The sequence below is a fragment of the Equus asinus genome, chromosome 2 (assembly GCF_041296235.1).
Source record: "Equus asinus isolate D_3611 breed Donkey chromosome 2, EquAss-T2T_v2, whole genome shotgun sequence".
Lineage (NCBI taxonomy): Eukaryota > Metazoa > Chordata > Mammalia > Perissodactyla > Equidae > Equus > Equus asinus.
The window spans coordinates 80,525,246-80,546,515 of NC_091791.1; the positions used below are offsets into that span (position 1 = coordinate 80,525,246).

The 21,270-nt window shown below is 36.7% G+C and overlaps 1 protein-coding gene across 7 annotated transcripts in view; it reads right to left on the reverse strand.

Moving 5' to 3' along the window:
- Window positions 1-21,270, reverse strand: part of RYR2 (ryanodine receptor 2) — a 674,743-nt gene that overhangs the window by 136,439 nt on the left and 517,034 nt on the right. For 6 of the 7 annotated variants that reach the window (XM_044758547.2, XM_070492181.1, XM_070492179.1 and 3 more), the window contains 6 exons: window positions 18,551-18,628; window positions 17,290-17,365; window positions 12,934-13,057; window positions 12,333-12,448; window positions 9,017-9,081; window positions 6,513-6,634 (listed from right to left, as the gene is read on the reverse strand). In XM_044758547.2, the coding sequence (XP_044614482.1) occupies window positions 6,513-6,634; window positions 9,017-9,081; window positions 12,333-12,448; window positions 12,934-13,057; window positions 17,290-17,365; window positions 18,551-18,628 (581 nt within the window). The remainder of the gene's footprint in view (window positions 1-6,512; window positions 6,635-9,016; window positions 9,082-12,332; window positions 12,449-12,933; window positions 13,058-17,289; window positions 17,366-18,550; window positions 18,629-21,270) is intronic. The other variant, XM_070492185.1, reaches the window with a different exon arrangement.

The window sequence follows — 21,270 nt, forward strand, 5'->3', positions numbered from 1 at the left end:
GAAAAGGGAGAGGGGGAGGGAAGGTAGAAAAGACAGGGGGAAAATAAAACAAAACAAAAAAAGAAGAAGAAAAAAGAAAAATAAACAGCTGATATATGAGCCGGAAAAAGCAACATGATGTCACGCAGAAAGAATCAATTCTCTGAGCAGAATGTGGAGTAAAGGTATTAAAGAAAGAGTCTTTGAGTGCATATCTTTAACAAACATGGTTAAAAAAGCACATATTATAAGTAAAGAAACTAAAAAAAAAAAATTTGAAAGCAAAGCTAATTAATATAAAAGCAATCTATATGAACCCCACAAGAATATAGCTACTGAAAAACCACAAGGAAAAAATTTAATTTTATCTGCCCAAAAGTACCGCAGAAATTCCAGAATTTTTTTGTTATGGACATTATTTAATGGAAGTATGGTACTTTGGGCATAAAATTTAATTTTATATTTTAGTATGTTTTATCATTTAAACTTTCCTTCTTCCCAACCTTGACCGCACCCTTTACACATATACCAAAGCATCCAGTGAATTTGAAAACAGTGAAGTAGACACAGAATTTGAACTGATAATCACTCAGTGAAAAATGTTACAGATGTGATACTTAAAGGGCTCTGAACGCTAATGCATGGACTGAGCATATTATCTCCTCTGGAGCAAGTGCCAGGGTTTTTGTGCCCTTCCTATAGCTCAGCAATGGGAGATTCCAACTAAGTGGTCTGCATTCAGCATTCAGCATGACAGCATTGGTATGCACTAACTCTTGATCAGACTCCAGAACCTGGGCAATACCTGCTATTGTCCTGTCTTGTTGCCAGGCCTCAGTTCGCTGGATTCCTTGTAGGTCCCTCTTTTCAGGAGTATTCTCCACTCACTTGCATGCTATACTCTCTTTTACCCATCCCTCAGGCTCAGGACATGAAGCCATTTCTAACACCCACCTTTCACCCCTCCCAACCCAAGCTGTAAGTAGTCCCCTCCAAGGGGCCATTTGCAAATCTCTACCATGACACTTAACTTCCCATATTACAACTGACAGTATTTTCACATCTACTGACACTGTTCTGAGCTCTCAAAGAGCAGAGGCTCTGCTTAGCCAGAACTTACCAAAGCTCTAAACTTGAAGATCCATTTGTATAGCACCATCCACACTAAGCTTGATTTTCCCATTACGGTCATGCACTGCATAACGATGTTTTGGTCAATGACGAACCACATATACAATGGTGGTCCTGTAAGGTTAGTACCAGACAGCCTAGGTGGTAGTAGGCTATACTATCTAGGTTTCTGTAAGTATACTCTATGATGTTTGCACAATGATGAAATCGCCTAATGACGTATTTATCAGAACATATCCCGGCCATTAAGCAAAGCATGACTGTAATGATAACAGCTACATCTAGATTGCCCCATCCTCTCTTACAAAGCTCTCCCACTTGCAGCAGTGTACAGACGTACACTCACCAGGATTGGGGACACAGACTATGCCATGGAATAAAACGAAGGCAAAAGCTCATGGCAGAATGAGAGAAAGGAGACAGAGAGAATCAAACTTGTGATGTTGATCTCTTTTATAGTAAGTTTCACCCATCATATCTCACTTCAGTAACAACAGGGAATAATATATTGATGAAAATTCATTATGTTGGGCATTGCATAGCTTTTCCAAGAAACCATTCATCCACAAATGTCTAAGTGAATCTGAGGTCTTGGGAAATCTCTTATTAGTGCTAAAAGTTTTTAAAACAACGATCTATTTAAGTAGATATTAGACATAAGACTAGATATTAGCCCCCTGAGCTGCATTATTTATATCTGTGCTATAATTTAAACAAAAAAAGACAAAACAAGAGCAACTTTCTCCAGGTACCCTCATCCACCAAGCTTTATGTATGTCAACTCAACCAGGATCTGTCTCCATCTAAAGAGAGTGGTACATTGGACACATTTTAGATCCCCGTATTCCAATCAATTTTTAGTGATATCTTCACCTCTTACCAACTGATACTCTCTAGGAACCAGGGTGAAACATTATGAGCTGTTGCTCAATTTATAATGCGAGGATTATGTTTTAACCCAATTAATCCAGATCTAGGATGTTTTGCTACAATCGATAACAATTACTCTGTGTCCCATTACATTGGATTACATTTAATGTCTGAGAATCTGTCAGAGAAAAATGGCTTCTTACAATATTAGCTGCTTCCTAACCTTAGCTGTTCCTAATTAGTAACAGACGTGCCACCAGAGAGAAATATATATAGAATGGTAGATCTTCCAAAAACACATATTATATCTCTTTCTCCTCCTGTGCCATTCTCTTTCAGTGTATAGTTTCTGTATAGCCTATGAGGTTTGACTAATACAGGCTTCGTAGTCTCTCTAAAAGTAGTTTCCACGATAATGTTATCCCCTTTCTCTATAGCCCTTCATTACTAACACTCTTAAGAATATATAATGTATCTACACTGCCTGGGCATTCACTCAGTGCCCTGTACTTTTGCTTTCCATCTACTGCTCGACGGAAACACTCCCTTGAAGTTCTCAATACCTGTTCATCCTGGAGAGCTCTCCATGGTTGCTGGCATCACTGACTACTTAAATCTGTGACACTCTGGATTCTGTTTTACAGCGATATTTCCCCCCTTCCTCTTTAATTAATCATTCTCTATGTTCTTCAAAAACCCACTTCTGAAAACCCTCCAAACATAATAATTCTCCAAATTTTGGTATTCAGACCTTTTTGCTTCTCTCTCCACTCTCCTTAGTTTCATCTACTTTCAGAGCTTCAAGAATTACACGGATAGAGATAATCCCCAAATATGTCGTTTCTTGCCCTATCTCTCCACGACACCAAACACTTATTTCCAACTTTCTCCTGGACATCTCCAGCTGGATGGCCTGCTAGTACTTATACTTCAATAAATACCTAACTAAATTTAACCTCTTCTTCTCAAAACTAGTCCTTCTGAAATTTCTTGCTTTTGCTAGTGACACAATGTTGTTCCAACCACTCAGTACTGAGTCTTCAGTACTGTGTTGGCCTCTTTCTTTCCACTTGCCATACTACTCATTGCCAAGGCATGGTGATTTTCTCTCTTCCATGTTTCTGCCTTCCAGCCCCTCTCCACATTTACATCTCCTCAATCTTCCCACCTAGCACTTTACACGTCTCCATTTACACTCACCACAGCTTATCATATGGTTAACTCTCTACGTATGTGTCTACTCAGATGTACTTCTAAGTTCGTTAAGTTAGGAACTGTGTTTTGAACGTCTGTGTTTAGCCTCAGACCTAGGACAGCATCTTGTACACGGCAGGCATTCAGAAATATCTGCTGAACAAACTCCTGGGTAGCACCAGCTATTTGAGGCAGTACTTCTGTCAGGACAGCCTGCATTGCTGCCATAGCCTCCTAATGCCTGCCATAGTCTATAACAATCCTACTCTTATCAAGCCCAGTTTTGCTGCCAGAGTGTCCTTAAAGGACAGTCTGATCATTCTCCTATTTAAAAGTTTCAACGGGTTCTTACAGCTAATTAAGTAAAAAATAATAATAATTAATAAAATTAAAAAGTAGAAAGAAAGAAGATACCTTATTCTGGAAGTTAATATAAACTACAATATTCCATAACAAATCTACATAACCTACATTTCCCCTAAATTACCAGCTTCTATACTTTCTGCTATCTACATCTAGAAAATATTCGCCTTTGTTAGTCTCTCAACTACATATTCTTTAAGACCAATTTGGAATGTCATGACTTCCATAAATCTCTAGCTCATCCATACCCATCCAATGTGGTCTTACTTTACTTTGAATCCCACAGCACTGCTTGCTTTTCTTCTGTCAGAACTATATTTATACTCTCATACTTAGCTACTGCCAGGTACACTTGGAGTGCAGCGACCACGTCTTACTCTTCTTTGTAGACATGATAGTACTGACTTTAGACACAGTAAATGCTCAATGCATAATTTCTAGTGCCAGGAAGTATCTAAACAGCTAATGGAAACAACCTGTTTTTAATTGTGGAGAAGTTAACTTCCACCCACACAACTACTGCTACACACAACTGTTAAAAACAAATTAACACTAGCATTGCAGTGTCCATCATGTGTATGAAGGTATGCTTGTTTATTCATAGTAGCAGGGCCAGTTTTTATTTATTTTATTCACTGAAGTTATATTTAACTGAAATGGTAAGAAATCAGACATTTATAAATTTCAGTGATTCCATCTCAACATGTCAAACAAATTATTTAGTTGGTTTTTGATAGTGTAATGATTATGTTGGTTGTTTTAAAGCACATTTTTATGATTATAAAATATGATTTTTTTCATTTTAAAAACTTGGAAAATACATAAAAATAATAAGAAAAAATCTGCAATTCACTACTCAAAGGAAACAACCATTAAAATTAAGTTTATTCCCTCTCAGTATTTTTCTATACAAACAAATTTAGGTTTTCTAAAAACCTGGATCAATACTATTAGGCCATATATTTTATTTTTTTAAAGGATCATTTTCCTAAGTTATATATTTGTATCCATGATAATTTTAATGACTGACAAGCATTTTGTATGTACATAATTTATTTATCATTACATGATTCATTTTTTGATCCCTGAATTTTTCTCTTTGAGGTTAAATTCTACCTATGTTTGGCACTAAAGTATTGTGATGAAATAAATTACTTCTACTATAATGCGTCTCATTCCTATGTGTTGGAATTTTAAGTGACAGATATTTTTATTTTTTGCAATGCTAATGGGAGAAGTAAAATTTACCAACCCTCTTTCCAGGTGAAGAAAAATTGAAGACGAAATCATTAAAAATATGCTTGTGCAGTGTTTGTAGAGGGAGTAAGTCTAAGCCCCCAAAACTCCATCAACTGAGGCTAGCACAGGTCAGTGATGTTCTTCTCATTTAGTCTATGAGGGACACAGTCAGTGAAGGAAAATGAGTCACTTTTGTGGTCAGTGAATAGTTCTTAGAGTAAGACTCAAAATTGAATGGAGATAACAAAGTACAATACAGGAGAGGGGGAAAAGAAGAATTTCAATGAATTTCTTCATACTTTTTCCTACATTCTCTGATTGCATTTTCTCTTGGTTTATGTAATTAGTAACATCAACATTAACACCACCCTCTGGGAACAAAGTGTCTGTCACAAAAGGCTCATTGGACCCAGGCAGGACTAGGAGACTCTGCAGTAGCCTTGGTTCCATGATGTTTAATGATAACTTGGTGGCTTGATGTTTTCTAGCTGTGTGTACTCAGTTCACAGGGGCCCGCTGGGCCACTGAAGCAGAGGAGTGCCCTTGTGAAATGAGGAGGGATGGGCTGCTCTCTCTCCCAGAGAAGGCGGAGGAAGGCCATGCCAAAGGAAGAGACTCCTATCTTGGAAGGCGGTCCTTCATTATCATCTTCAGGTAAAAGTTTGCAGAAACAAAGCATGTCACTGGGCCGGAATCTCTGTTATTTTAACTACATCCGTTTTATCAACTTCCCAGGAAGATTATTATTTGAAGAAGTTTGGGGACATTTTAAAGCTGTTGCAATCCTACATTGCATGACTGGCTGACTAGCTGGTAAAACAGACAATAAATCTGAATAAAGAGATGAGCTTAAAATTCCATGCAAGGCCCCATTCTCAATGAAGGAATCTTATTTCTTCCTTACCCTCTGGAAACAGTCTGTATTCAATCTCATCTCACTCTATCCAACAGGCTGATACTGCATTGACATTCAGCATATCATTAAAGTCAAGGAAAGCCTGTATCCTATTTTATACATGTTATTCACTTTTATGGAAATTTTTTTCAGATACAATTTAAAAGCTTGGTGTGAACTCTTGAACAATGTAATAATACAGAAGTAAGACTGCTCAGTAATCGATTCTCATTTATACTAAGTTCTGGCAGAATTTTAAGGAAGGAGACTTGAGATTGCCAGAATAATCACAGATAAATCTATGAAGAATACTTGGGTTCAAACAGAAATGAGAAAGCATCGTTAAGATGCCGGCTCGAGGGGTGTAAGGGGAAATCTTCAGAAACTATATATTTTTATTTTATTTTTTCTCAAGATTGGTCATTATTATTTTTTTAATTTAAGTTATAATTTCTGTAAGTGGGATTTTACCCTCCTGAAAATAAAGGCTGGCAAAAAATTAGACTTGAAATTTTAAAGAAACTACTGTTAAAAGCACCATTTATCAAAAATATTAATGCAATGATGCATCTCCAGCCTCTCCTTGTGGGTTCTGTATTGGATATTGTATTCCTTCCACTCAGCATTATATTTAGCAGCAAAATATAAGAAAACTCAACATCTAGTACACGTGTATTAACTCGCAGAATCCCTCCTCCTCATGGTGTTTGATTCCCAGAGGATGGGGCCAGGGAAGATGGGGGGGCCCTCTGTGCATGCTCCCCCTTCCGGGTCCTGAGATGCTCTTTCTCAAATGCAAATATACTTCAATCACAGTCGTTATTTGTTTATAGCTGTTTACCTAGTCACCATCTCTTTCTCTTTGTTTGATGCGTGTCCTCCAGAACAGAGAGGTCTGCTTGCTGCAGATAAGAAGTATAAACGATGGTTTTTGAAATATTGATCAATTAAAGGAAGAACGACCTGAAAGAAAGGAAAAGAAAACAGATCTACACAGTGGAATCTTTTAGGGGATGAATGAGTCCTGAGGCTTCGGAGCAGCCAGAGTTCTGTCTACATGCAACAGGTCCCCCGACATCCACAGCCACGTCAGTCAGCACCATTTCCGAGTATGCCTCTCTGAAATCTCACTCTGCCATCTCCAGTCCCTCTGTGCGTGTGTGTGTGTGGATGTAATTATGGGGAAACACCAAATTTTCAACAGTGTGAAATTACTTTCAATATTTTACCAAAAAAATATTCTTAATATTTTCATATAACGTAGTTCAGTGCCCAATAGGTTCAAAAATAATCAATGACTACCTCTGATGGACTCTCTACTGTGTGTGAGGATCGCAACTGACATCCCATCATCTCACTCATCCTGGTAACTACTCTGTACGGTAGGTGCCATCACCCCTGCTTTATAGGTATGCAATTGAGATGTAGAAAGTGAGTGACTTACTCACTTTGCCATTTAGCTACCTCCACAATGTTCTTATCTGGCCCCTCTTAAAGGCCACCTTCCATTTCTGTATGCTAATCCTGCTAGCCTTTAGCCAATTCCTCCTCCTCACCCTGTCCACTCACTCCACAAGGCTTTGCACATGCCATTCCTTCTGTCTGAAATGTTCTTCCTACATCCCATAACCTATTCACTCCACTTCTCCTGTAGACCTCAGCTCAGTGGCACTTCATCAGATAAGCCTTTGCTGACCTCCTCAACTCAAAAAAAAACCCCATATTCTCTGCTCTTAGAACATCATTTGCAATTTTACATTTTATATGTGTAATTTTTGATTAGTCTCTCTCCCTAAGAGCCTATGAGATACACAAAACTGAGAAACATTTCTGGTTTTGTTTCCTGTTAGAGCCCTCTCCTGGCCTCTATGAAAACTACTTGCTCTATTCTGTCTACCATGGACTCACCGGTGCTTAGGACTTTGTTGGGTCTATAGCAAGCACTAGATAAATACTTGTTGAATAAATCAATGAAAAAAGTAATAATAATTGGCATTACCAATATTTAGTCTCAAGTCAGCCTAACTACATCTTTTTCCTACAATGTGGTCTTACATATTTATATATAATAGGAATATGCAAGTTCTTAGTGATTTTCCTAGAAAGTTGTAACATTGCCTGAACTTAGCGATTGACACACAATAGGTAGTCAATAAATAAGTAAATGAATGAATCATAGACTTAGTAGCTAAGTTAAGCCTCATTAAGCATCTGCAAACAAGATCACTAGGAGTGTTGAGTACGTAGGCAATGTAATGCAAGAATGTATTTTAAATGAATGATTAGAGGCCATAATTACAGCATTTTTGATAATTGGCTATCAAGGGGGATTATATCCTAGCAGAACAGATAACTAGCAACGTGAAGCCCAAGACAAACTTCAGATAATTGATACAGATTTTGAACGCTATATTGAATAGAAAGACAAGAGAAATCTCCCCTTGTAGTAATAGGCACAATTCCAAAAACTTGTAATACAAGCTAAATATTAATCAATCAAAGTAACATGCCATTTTGCAAATGATCTATAGTAACCACCAAATGCAAGTATTTGAAAGTAAATTGACAGAAATCATTAGGCCTTCAGGTCAACTGCAACATACTGTAAACAGGAAAGTTTCCCAAGGGCATACTGCCTTTGTGCCAGGGAACCCCCATGCCTGACACAGACAAGGCACAGAGTCCAAACCAAGTGAGTGAATGAGCCCACGATGGCGACTTTGTAACTCCTCGTCTCCTTCCCTTATTGGCTGAAAGGAAGTCATGAATGTTCCAGGCATATATAAAGTTCTTGATAAATTCTTATTAAATGAAATGAATAATAATAATGGGATATACTCTATAGATGAAGTATTTATCTTCTCTCAGCCTCAGCTTCCTCATCTGTAAAACAAGTAGGACTGAGGTCCCACAATAAAGATTCTATAGTAAAGCTTCTAATAATGCGCCCATTTATAAAGTAACTAATATTTTCCTCTTCAAAAAAGAAATGTCCATTTAAAAATTTTAAGTCACAACAACATTCAAATGTTAAGAAATAGATATTTTTCTCCTACATCATATGATAAAGCCAAAAAAAAGAGAACTTTGACTCAGACTTCAAATAGAATGAAGTCACTTGAGAAATATGGTAGGGAGAGCAGAGCGAGTTAAAACACGACCACGTATGCTGGGAGCAAGTTTACCCCATATGATTCATGCATTTATTTTCATGCCACAGAATATTTACTTGTAGTAGAACTCACATTTGTAGACAAGTGCATTCTGAAAAGAGGCAAAGATCTAAAGAATATATTTCGTAAACAGACATATTGAAGCAAAAACAAGATGGATTGTATACTGTACTTTAGCAAAGAACTTGATTTCTTGTTCATAAGGGAAATGTTCTCCTTTGCTTCTGCTGCCACCATCTGTAGACAGGAAGAGTTTTTAGGTACATGTTGCATTTCAAACATTACAAGATATTCACCCAAAACGGAAAGTTTAGAACATATTGCTAAACATGTCATACCACTAAATTGAACATAAAAAGCCAACCAAAAACATAAAGGCTAACTTTGGCAGTATAGTAAAAAAAAAAAAAAAAAAAAGGATTTTAAAAAATACCCAAGTCCAAATAAAAAGCTATTGAGGAGAGTCCATACACGTGGTAATGAGCACAAACACACTAGGGTAGCTTTGAGATCTTATTGGCATGTAGGAGGAAAACTGGGCATAGAAGAAAGTAAAAATCCCACATCTCCTTTCACTGAGAAAGAAGCTCACTGGGGTGAGGAAAGTGAGTGTAAGCTGAGTACACATAATTGGTTAGGTTTTAACCCTGGCTCCTAATAAAGATAGCCATTTCTTGGAGTGACTAAAAATTAAAGATTCCAATATCAACAAACCAATGAAAAAAATTGCAGGAAGCCAGCGCCTATGATGAGGGGGAAGATCACCACTGTAACATTAGGTTGGAAAATTGACCTTCTGCTGGAGAATAAAGAAGTTCACTGTTGTCAAAAGTTAATTTCCACAGCAAAGCAAAAAGGCCCAAGTTTTCCCCACGGTTTAGAAAATGATTTCAAGGTTAAGAACTGATTGACCTAATGCATTTACCTTAGAAGGTGGCGTTTCTTGCCTCCTTCATGAATATGGGAGGAGGTTTCTGGCATGTAAAAGAGGTAATAATGAACTATAATAACCAAGAAGATGTGTAGAACATACTGGATAGCCAAAAATTTCAGAATTGATATAAAGTTTTAGTAAAATTTGTAAGCAAGAGTTTCCGTATTTTATAAGAATCAAACTCACTTTTGCTTGAAAAAGTTCTTTTGCAAATAGAAATGAAAACAATTTGAGATATATATTATCAACTCTTAGACATAATTTCAGAGTAATTTTTAGAGAATTTAGGGTAATATTTTGTAATATCAGAAGAATGCTCTTCCCATGAATAAGTAAAAGAAAATGATGGTTTTTGAACACTTTCAAATTTCATTTTTTGTATCACTTTAGCACTAAATCTCTCTCAAGCATATTATACAAAATGGCAGAATCCATATAAAGGGTTTTCTCATATAAATTAAGTCAAGACAGAATTTTGCACATAGCTAAATCTGCTAATATTTTGGGGAATTAAAATAGGAAATATCTTTCCTTTCATTATACATTTTGATAAAAACGCTTAAGTGCAAAATATGAACAAGATTTGGAGAGAATATGATCTATGATATAATACAAAACTTAGAAAAAAGGCAAACGCATCTTCTTACTATCACCATTAGCCTATGTCTAAGAATGAATATATTAGAGACATATCGTGAAAGCAATACAGTGAAGGATAAAAGGAGAAGGCATTATAGAAGTTCTATTTGTAGTAACAATGAAAGATGAAAACCAAAATAAATGATGTGCGCAATCTCAGCTCTACCTGCTGCTTTAACAGAGTTCTTGCACAAAATTTGCCACAGCCATCTGAAAAAGCTACTTGTAACACCAGCAGCTGTAAAAAACCTCATTTTGTTGGGCTGTGCATTAATCTAGCCTTACTTTCTCCCCGGCATTCTGTCTATAAGACCCTCTACCCTATAAATTTGCCCTGCAGCAAGATTCCCACCATGCCCCGTACACAAACACTGCCATAGGTGGTTTATTCAGAAACTTGAATATAATGTGAATAAAGCCTAAACACATTTGACCCTCCAAAATGCTTTTTCTGCTATCCATGCAAAGGCAAAAACAAGCAAAACACAATTTTCTTGTTCCCTTCTCCAAATGATTACTCTTTCCTTCCCTCTTCTCCTCTCACTTGCCAAAAAGAAGACTGGTCCCACAGTTGTGACTCATATCGGATACTTTCCAATGTGGATCAGAAATTCTAATATTTAACTTTGTGCATAAAAGCTTCAAAAATACTCCATGGCCTCATTTTTGTTCTTTGGTCAAATTTCACTAATTCAGACTAATTTGGATGACTCATAAATCATATTTCTAAAAAATTTTGTTGTATGAGTTACAAAGAGATTACATATTATAAATTAGCTTGCATAATTGGCCTTTGAAAAACATGGTTAGGAAGAGAGCAAAAATAGAGCATTTGAACTGTAGATAAAGAGGCAGGTTGAAAGAGAGGGAGTTTCTTAAGAGAACCGACGCTCAGCTGGTTGGGACACAGGAAGCTAGGAACAAGAAAATATAAGAACTTGAATGCCTATGAATTTTAATCTGATACCGTACCCCAAACTGAGTATAAGTCCTAAAAAAACAGCAGCAAAAGGAGCCATTGGCTGATGAGGAGGGGTCTGTGGATGATGTATTGCTAAGGGATCTAGGACTGTGGGCCCTGAGGACAGGTGTTGAAAATAGAGAGAATGAGGATTAAAAAACAAAAACACAACGAGAAACAAAATCTGAAGAGTGGAAAAGAAAATAAAAGTGATAATCACCAGAAAAGCACACTGTTTTTCAAAAGGAACCAAACTCTACTTCCTTCTATCTTAATACCAACCAATGGCTGAAGGTGATCTGACATAAAGGTGACTATTAACAATTTCAGTTTTAATTCGCCAGTGCTGAGGATGATCACAAAATAATAGAAGTGAGAGGACGCCGTCTTGATGATCTGTTCTGAATCTACGATTTAAAATAAGTTCTTTTTGTACTTAGGTGGCACTGGGCTAGATAGGGAGGAAGTCTTTGATTTTACTCGAAGAAGATAATAAAGTATTCTGCATTGCAGATACTCTAGTATAAACGTGTGTCCCTAAAAAGGCTAAACTCAAGGCCTTTACATTGTCTAGAAATTCTGAGAATCCACTGAGTTTTAGCTTTTTTAATATCAGAGCAATTAATTTCATAAGGAAAGATTTAACTGTACCTTAAATTTTGATGTCCATCCAATGTATCTCTCAAAATGAAAAATCAATGCCAATAAACATTATAAGGAGAAAAGAATTATATGTTAGATGTTTTTTTACGATCTCAAAATTTACCCATCCCTGAGAACTGTGTTTGCCTATTGACTGTCACACTCTAGCTAGTACTAGGATGGATAGCAAGTGTTTATACCATCAGGTACAAACCATAAAGAGCCCAGTAGTCTATGCTGTTCTATACCTTGATGTTGTAAATGTTAAGAATAACAAAAACTGGGCTGTAGTATTAGGACGATGCTACCTACCAAACTCCAGGATATACTGATGGGCTTCATCCACATAACGAATGAGTTGCTGAAGGAAACTATAGGCAAATCGTTTCTCAATAGAAGGGGTGTCCAATTCCAGGTCCTTGAATCCTCTAGAACAGCAAAAATAAACTATGGAGACCAATATCTAGAAAGATTATTAGAAGGCAAAATTTTGTTAACAAAACTTTATATATATTATGTATATATAAATTTGGAAGGTTATCTAATATTCTTGTAGCTAAAGGCAAAATTGAGATTTAATTGATAAGGAATACTTTGCATCTGATATAAAACTATAGTAAATAACTCCATTACTATGCAACAAAATGTTGCCCTTAAAAGAAAAGGTGTCAGTTTTGCTTAGAGATTTTGCCTAAATGACGGATGGGGATTTAATGTAAGTAGCAAAAGGAACTCAGTTATGTGCAAATAGCTAAGGGCATTAATACTTCTGATGTGTGTATTCTGAACATGCTAAATAGCAGCTCTAAGGTTGAAACAGATCGTTGAATTCATTTTCAGCATTAAGTCTGATAGGGATATTTAAAGATTCAATCTTGTAATAAGAATGTGTAATTGAAGTAGATATTTTTACCTGGATACAACATATCCGTTGATCTGCAAGAACTTGAGGATGTCCTGTGCTTTTTCCCTATCCTTGGCTTTCTCTTTGGCTGTCAGTGTATCATAGGGTACCAGCAGGGGATGGTTTCCACCTCCTAAGAGAATGTCAAGACGAGAACACAGCACAGTAATTAGAAAATAATCTAAAATGAGATACAGTGGCATGTACAAGAGGACCACACTACAGAACTTCTGGTATCCTCTAATTATAGATAGAGTATTTAGGACTCATATAAGACTCTTCCTTATCTAGTGCCTTTAATGTTCCAGTTAATTTAGGAAAGCTGTTCAAAGAAAGACTGTGCATATGCCTTCTAAGAGGCAATTAACACATGAACATACAGGCATTTGTAATATGAAGTGTCGATAACACGTGCTAGTGATGACACAAGGGGGGAGAAGAAGCTGTGTTCTCCTCTGCAAATTCACAGGAACTCAGAATGTAGAGAGTGTAAATATGCACTAAAACGTGCACAGTTGGATCTAGTAAAATTATAAAATTATAAATATAAAGTATATTTCAAGAGCTATACTTCATTTTCTACTCCACAGAGAGAAGAAAAAAAATGCCTTAAATCTGGAATTTTTATTATGCCTCTTAGATCAGAAAGTACTTTATAGTTACATATTTCTAAATACACAAAACCCATGCTTAGATTGCTAAGTTATAAGTTGATGTCTCCTAAATATCTAATAAGAGTAAATACATACTTGATATGATTAATAATTTTCACGAGTCTAGGTTTCTAGTATACCTATTCTGGTAAGAAATACTAAAAGCATTCCTTTAGATTTAAAAATTCTAGGAACTATTCAAATTAAAAAAATAATAATGAGAAAAACATTCATAAAACTATAAATTTTGTAAAAATTTTTGTAAAACATAAAAATTTCAAAAAATGCACTGGTAATTCCAGATGGAAAAATTGGGTACAAAATATGCTATTAAAGCAGCAGGCAAAATGAACAGCATGGTCTGCCCCAAATCTAAATTTTACAAAACACTTATGGGAATGGGAATATAGTTTGTGAAACATAACTGTTAAGGGAATTCCAGAATAAAATAATTGAAAATAAACATTTTCTTTGAATTATGGTGACAACATAGAGCCTATTAAATCAGTGTCCAGTGTAGTTTAGCCAGGAGCTACTAAAACAAGCATAACTGTCGAATTTGCCCCACATAGAAACAAAGGAAAGGAGAAAATGCCGTGCGTGCTTTCCGTAAGCTGGCTTTACTGAGAGTGCCATCGACAGAAATGCAGTCACACACGGAATCTCATGACCATTAGGTGACACTCTACATTCATAAATGCAAAGGGAGAGTCAAGAGCTACCAAGCTAACAAATACTAAACCTATTAAGGTGCCATCAGTTATTTTATAGTATGATGCTAACAGTACCAAGGATAACACAATTGTCAGAAGACAATTTTGTGAAAAGCAAGGACACTGAATATGTTACTAAGTGCACTGGGAATAAATTTGACTTCTTGCATAATCAAAGATGTAACTTAGGATATTTTATGAAAAAAATTGTAAATCAAACACCTAATTTAATCGTCCTGCGATCATTACATATTTTGAACTCCACTATTGCATTAGTCCTTTATTTCTAGATAGTTATACTAATTTGGCAACTTAATTTGAAATCCACAATGATTTTGGAGTCAGATACTAATAGGTTACTCATTTCTCTGGGGAAAGTGGGTAGAGAGAGAGAATAACGTTTATACTTTAAAAATCCTAAGAACATAAACTACTCTCTGACTCTAAAACTGTTCTGAACTAGATAAGGCAGGTATTTCAAAGTCAGCCAGCAGACTAGAAGTTATGTCCTTGCTGCGCCGCTTAACAGCAGTGTGGCTACCTTGTTCTTCCAACCTGCATCCTGCCCATTTATAATATGAATGTGTGGAAGGGAGGGAAAGAAAGTGTGGAAGGATGTGAGAAGCAAAAGAAAATGCAGTAATTCCTAGGACACTGCTTCAAACATGGAGCACTGGCTCATGAGCTCATTCACGCTGAAGTGTCAAAACTGCTTGACACCAGAGCTGTCCTTGGCTTGGTGATGGATCATCACAGCCTCAAATACTTGAAGTGGTAGTGGGGAAAGGAAACTAAAAAAGAATGCTAGTTCTTTATGTTTTTCACTAATTTGGGAGCACTAATAATATTTTTTGGACTTTCACTCTTTTATTTCTATTAATGATATACTCCTTATGCTGCCTGATTTCCCCCCAAACTCTCCTAGATTCTTAAAGCAGATTGAGAGGGCACTGAGGAACAGACAACCTGGGCGAGCAAAAGAGGAAATTTTCCTCAGATTTTTCTAAAGCAGATTAATCTTCCGCACACAGAAGCAGCAATGATAAAAGATGGGGTGGTAACTAAATTGTGCAGCTTCCGCACTGGCTCTTTTTAGGTGTCTCGGTGTCTGATTGACTAAACAGCTATTTCAAGTTCTCTTCTTATTCCTGACTTCCTATGCTTCTCTCCAGCTTTTTCTCTCTCATTCGCTCTCTCTCTCTCTTACACACACACACGCACGCACATGCACACCCGACAGGCACCAAGGCATAGGGTGGGTGAAAGGCACCTCCCGCATTCCCACCCAGATCTTCTCAGCAGTGGAAGCAGAGTTGTCAGGACACAAGTTGGCTGTTGAAGTCTCCGGGAGAGAGAACAAATTTAAGAAAACACACATGTATTTTCCTTCCTAAAATTGTTCACAGTCTCTAGTCTATCTTCTCTCCAAAACTCATTCCTGCTTCATTAGTCTCAATAACATAAAAGCTAAGATCTAGTGCTGTATATTTCAATACCTTTCCTATTGGTTTGCTGTTTTGGTCCTTAATAACGACTTTCTCCTTTAAAAAGAGAAGCCTGTGTGGAATGAGCAGAACGATTGAAGAGTTGGTGGGCTAATTTTTCTATCTCGTCATTTAGACCACTGCAACGATGCTTGTCTTCCAACCACACAACATGAATTTGGACCAATACAAGCTGGATGCAGAGGTATGGATGTCTCATTTATGAGCAGTGTGCTTTAAAGAAAGCACGCTCTATAGAGATGTGTAATGGCTGGCCCAGAAATTAAAGAACAATGATGATTTTGTAGCATACTTATTTAGAAGAGCAGTAATAAGATAGCAACTTATTACTATTAATTTTAACCAAACCGTAGTGAGTGAAACATACTTTGAAAAAGAGGAATAGATTTTTTTCACGTAATCTGCTTGTGTAACAAATAGTGATTTTATTTACTGGTCACGTGGACAACATCCCTTTAAGAATTTCACTAAGCAAAACTTGGGGTTCTGTGGCTCAGCCAGCCAGCCATCCATTCGTAAGTCAGCCAAGCAACTAATCATTCCTTTAACGAAGATTTATGGAATGTTTCTAGAAAAACAGGCCTAGCTCTGAGCCAAATTTTGGAATAAGCAATTTTGGCATATGGACTCCTCTCTGCTCGTTTCTACGACCATTTCTAATTTGTGTTACTGTGTTTCTAAGCGTTTGGTACCTGGTGCCATCCTTCAATATCACAACTATTCCTATCACCATGAAATAGCCCCACCCTTCAAAATTATCTCTCTCTATATTCTTGCCTATAACAACAAACAAAAAGTAGTTTCTTGGTGCCCAAAACTGGATTAGAAAAGTAACAGAAGTTGTGGCCCTAAACTTGAAACAATTATATTCTCACTGGGGGAAAGAAACTCACATAGGAAGTAACTAAAACAAGCATACACACACATTATAAACAATATGCGTATAGTGTAATGTTGAATAAATAACAGTGAAAGAGATCATCAGTGTGTGATGCATTCAAGTGTTAAGAAAATATTTATGCAAATAAGTTAAGAAAAGATTTGAGAAATGACTAAGAATATTAGGTCATTTTAGTATTTTAAAAAGACAGCAAAGAGCAAGCAAAAGCAAGTAAGAGACATTAACATAACTGGACTAAACAAAACAGAGAGGCTGGGAAGGGAAACAGAATGGGAGGAGACAGACATATTTAAGTTGGGGATGGAAGTCAGTGAGGGAGGGCCAAGTAATTAACAGAACACCTCAGGTATTAGGATGAGGAGTATAGATATCTACATGATTAAATGGGCGAAAGAGAGCCACAGAAACTTTGAGACACAAAGACATATACACTAGTGGTCGGGAAATTACAGAATTTCCACTTAAAACATTACAGGTATATTTGAACCATTCCAATAAAATAAATATATAATGAGATCTTGTGCTAAAAGATCACATATTCATGCAATCAACCGCCGATTTCTTTTTTCATGAGGAATTTTAGAAAATGTTACCTTTGGACTCCAGTTCCAGTTTCTTTTTCTTTGCCCATATATTATGGTAGTTTTCAGCCATCATTTCTGCCATAGCCTTAAATGAAAGAAATATTTAGTAACTGAGTTATAACATGAGTAGAAAAGGATGACTTTGCTTTCTAACATGTAATATCAAAACATACTTTCAATTAATAAATCATAGCGTGTTGGTGCTAAAATACATCTAAAAGATAAGCAAACGTAACTATCTCATTCGGAATCTGAATCCCAGAGAATTCCAATGATCTGCGAAATGATGCAGTAGGAAACAGCAGCGGTGATTTGATGGGAATGGCCACTGTTACTTATAATGTTTAAAGACATGTTTCATTAATGCAATAAGTTACGAACTTTAACCAAAAAAAAAAGATGTATTTACAAGTTCTTATTTTAATTTCCAAAGCTTTAAAAGGAGATCTAAACTTTATTGAACACTGAATGCAAAGAACATTGGATGGACAGCCTAGATCAACGTCTGCCCATACCAGGTGAGAGGCCTTGGACAGGAGACCTTGGACGAGCCAAATCAACCTTTCTGTGGCCTTTTGGATTTTGGCATGATTGTCTCTAAGATTCTTCTCACTTTTGATTTTCAAGTTTACTATGTCATTTTAATACATTCATACAGGAGCAAGGACAAAGGGCAAGCCAAACAATTTAACAATACATAGATTTTATCTTTATATACTTATTTCTGTTGGACTAGTACTAACAATGCCAATATCATTGTTTGATCATTATATCGACCTGTTAACTTATGTTCCATGGCAACAAATTTTATCTTTCACTCAAATCAGCCATTTCAAAGTACATTCCTTACTGACAAAGGAGAATAGAAAAAGCTGTGGATGGAGCAAGCAAACTGTCATCAGTTTCCCTGGAGAAACAACTTAAAATACATATTCTTTAATAAGTAATTAAGGTGATCCTTGAACAGAGCATTACTAATTACAGATTTACTCTCTTCTCACACATAGCTATTTAATTATTATATTAGGATTTTTTTAATGGATATTATCTTTAAAGAAAATGTGTTATCTAGAGGAAACAGTCTAGAAAAAGTTATATCAAGTTTCATAGCATTAAAAAGTTGGGGTATAGTATCTATAAATTTCCATGGACCCTTTATATGATCACCAAATTCAAGAAATTCATGCTGCAAATACATGCAGGAAAGGGTTACAGTATGCTTTTTAAAAATGAAATTTGCAGAATATTTTTAAAAGTTAATAGTACTTACATGCAGATCTCTGGATAGCGTGACATTGCTCATGTCAATGGCTCGGGGGCTATAACCATGGGCAGCATCTACAGAAACCTAGATAATTTATGAGAAAAAATAGTGTCTCATTAAAAACCCCTAGTGCAGAGAGACTTATGAGATACTTTAGAAATATAAGGCTAACAAACTTCCAAACGTAACGTTTCCTCAGATAAAACTGGCAAGTATCTAAAGAAACTGATTTTGCAAATGTGTCTAGCAAGTAAAATTATATTGGAAGTCTGACAATTATTCATGATTGAATAATACATCCCAGTATCTTAGGAATTGCCAAAGGCTAATAATCAGAATTCAACTAATTGTGCAATGAATCCAAGATTCTGAAATATTACCTTAGTCAAAGGATCATTGTATCCTTGAGCTTCTTACAAATTCTAATTGGCTGCAATGAAATTTACTCTTCCTCATGCAAACAGTAATCAAAAAGGGCAATGCTTACAAATGTCTTTTTTTTTTTTTTTGAGGAAGATTAGCCCTGAGCTAACTGCTGCCAATCCTCCTCTTTTCGCTGAGGAACACTGGCCCTGAGCTAACATCCATGCCCACCTTCCTCTACTTTATACGTGGGATGCCTACCACAGCATGGCACACCAAGCAGTGCCATGTCTGCACCCGGGATCTGAACTGGTGAACCCCGGGTCACCGAGAAGCGGAACGTGGGTACTTAACCGCTGCACCACCGGGCTGGCCCCTACAAATGTCTTTATGGGCCAAATGTTAAGATAAAATAAAACAAATTTTTTAATTTTGAAAGTCCATCACATTAGATGATTTACAAAGATATCCTCAATAACCAGAAGACTTAATTTTTAAATGATGGCATTTTTAAAATGAAACCTATTTTCTCATCAACTGTAAGAAGGTTTCACTTACTGTCCTGAGCTCCTACCTCCTTCCACCCAATGACGTATTATGTGAACGTGTATCATAGAAATGAGCTCTGGTTCATGATTATAAATCTAAAATTATATCTAGACATATTTCATAATTGCATATATTCTCTTGTTGGGCATGAATAAACAAAAGACTAAAATACAACGTACAATATAGCTTATATCCATGCTTGTAAAACAAAAGGGAGGCGATCATATGCTCTTATTAGTAACAGGTCATGGGCTATACTGAATTGACTGGTCAGTTTTTACTGAACCCTGGCTTCTGTACCTTCTCCACTGCCCAGTACCATTTAATAGTGGAATGGGTAATAAAATCACATTTTTTTTTCTCCTTTAACTATTCCTGAAAGGAAATTGAGACTTAAAGAGCTTAAGTGACTCACTCAAGGTCACAGAGCTAAACATCTGAGCAGGCAGGATTCCAACTCAGGCTGTCTGACTATAGACTTACTTCTCTCTCACTGTCACTTCTTATGTCCTCAACATATTACAATATATTTCTTTCCTCACTAATCTACTATAACTGTCTTCTCAAACGTTATCAGTTTCCAAGTTGCTAAATTCAGTCCTGTTTCCAGCCACCACTGGCCCTTCTAGATTTGACGCTACTAACCACCAGTCACCATTCCGCTCATTTCATGAATGCCATGAAACCACTCTCCACCCCCGGCGCTGCTCAAACACTCTGACCTCTTTTCCTCAGATTCTTTCTTTGGCTCCTCTTCCATAAATTACCTTTAAATATTTGTGGTTTTCTGGGTCCACTCTTCAGTAGTTTCTTTCTTTATTCTAAATGCTTTCTCTAGGTGTCCATATCTATTTTAAATATCTAACTTATTGACCATTTTTTAATAAACCACAAATCAATCTGTCTAGCCTAACATTGCTCCTGTGCTCTAGGCTTACGTTTTCAACTATTCGTTACCATCTCCCTTTGGGATTCCACATCTATATTAATTTTCTATTGCTATAAGAGGTCACCACAAATTTAGTGGCTTAAAATATCACAAGGCTGTGAGAAGTCTGACACAGGTCTCAGTGGGCTAAAATCAAGGTCAGGAGGGCTGTGTTCCTTTCTAGAAGTTTTATGGAAGGGTCTTTTCCCTGTCTTTCCCAGCTTGTAAAGGTCACCCACATTTCTTGGCTCATGGCTCCTTTCTTCCGTCTTCAAAGCTGGCAACATTGCAGCCCTCTAACCATTCTTCTGTAGTCACGTCTCCCTTGTCTGCAGCCAGAAAAGTTATTCCACTTTGAAAGATCCCTGTGATTACATTGGGCACACCAATAATTCAGTGTAATCTCCCTCATCTCAAGGTCTTTACCCTTGATCACACTGGCAAACTTAATCACACTGGCAAAGCCCAAGTAAAGCAACATTCTCACAGATTTCACTGATTGAGGAATCATTTTTGGGAGCCATAATTCTGCCTAACATCACAACTAAAATCAAATTCATTATTCTCTTCTTGCCTTACCCCAGAACTGCTGTGTTTGCTACCTCATCTAACATAACCACCCGCCTGGTAGCCCAGTCCAGACCCAGGGCAATCATCTTTGATTACTCCTCTTCATGCACTATCACATACCGGTTAATCACAGAATTCTTTCCCTTCTACTTCAAAAATATCTATGGGATACATTCACTTCCTTCCAGTTCCATTCTTTTCTCTAATTCAGATATTTAATGTTTAAGTTTTGCTTTGTGGGATGTCTACAATACCCTTCTAAGGAATTTGTCTTTCCCCCTTCAAACTCCCCACTCTCTGATGCATTCTCTATTGT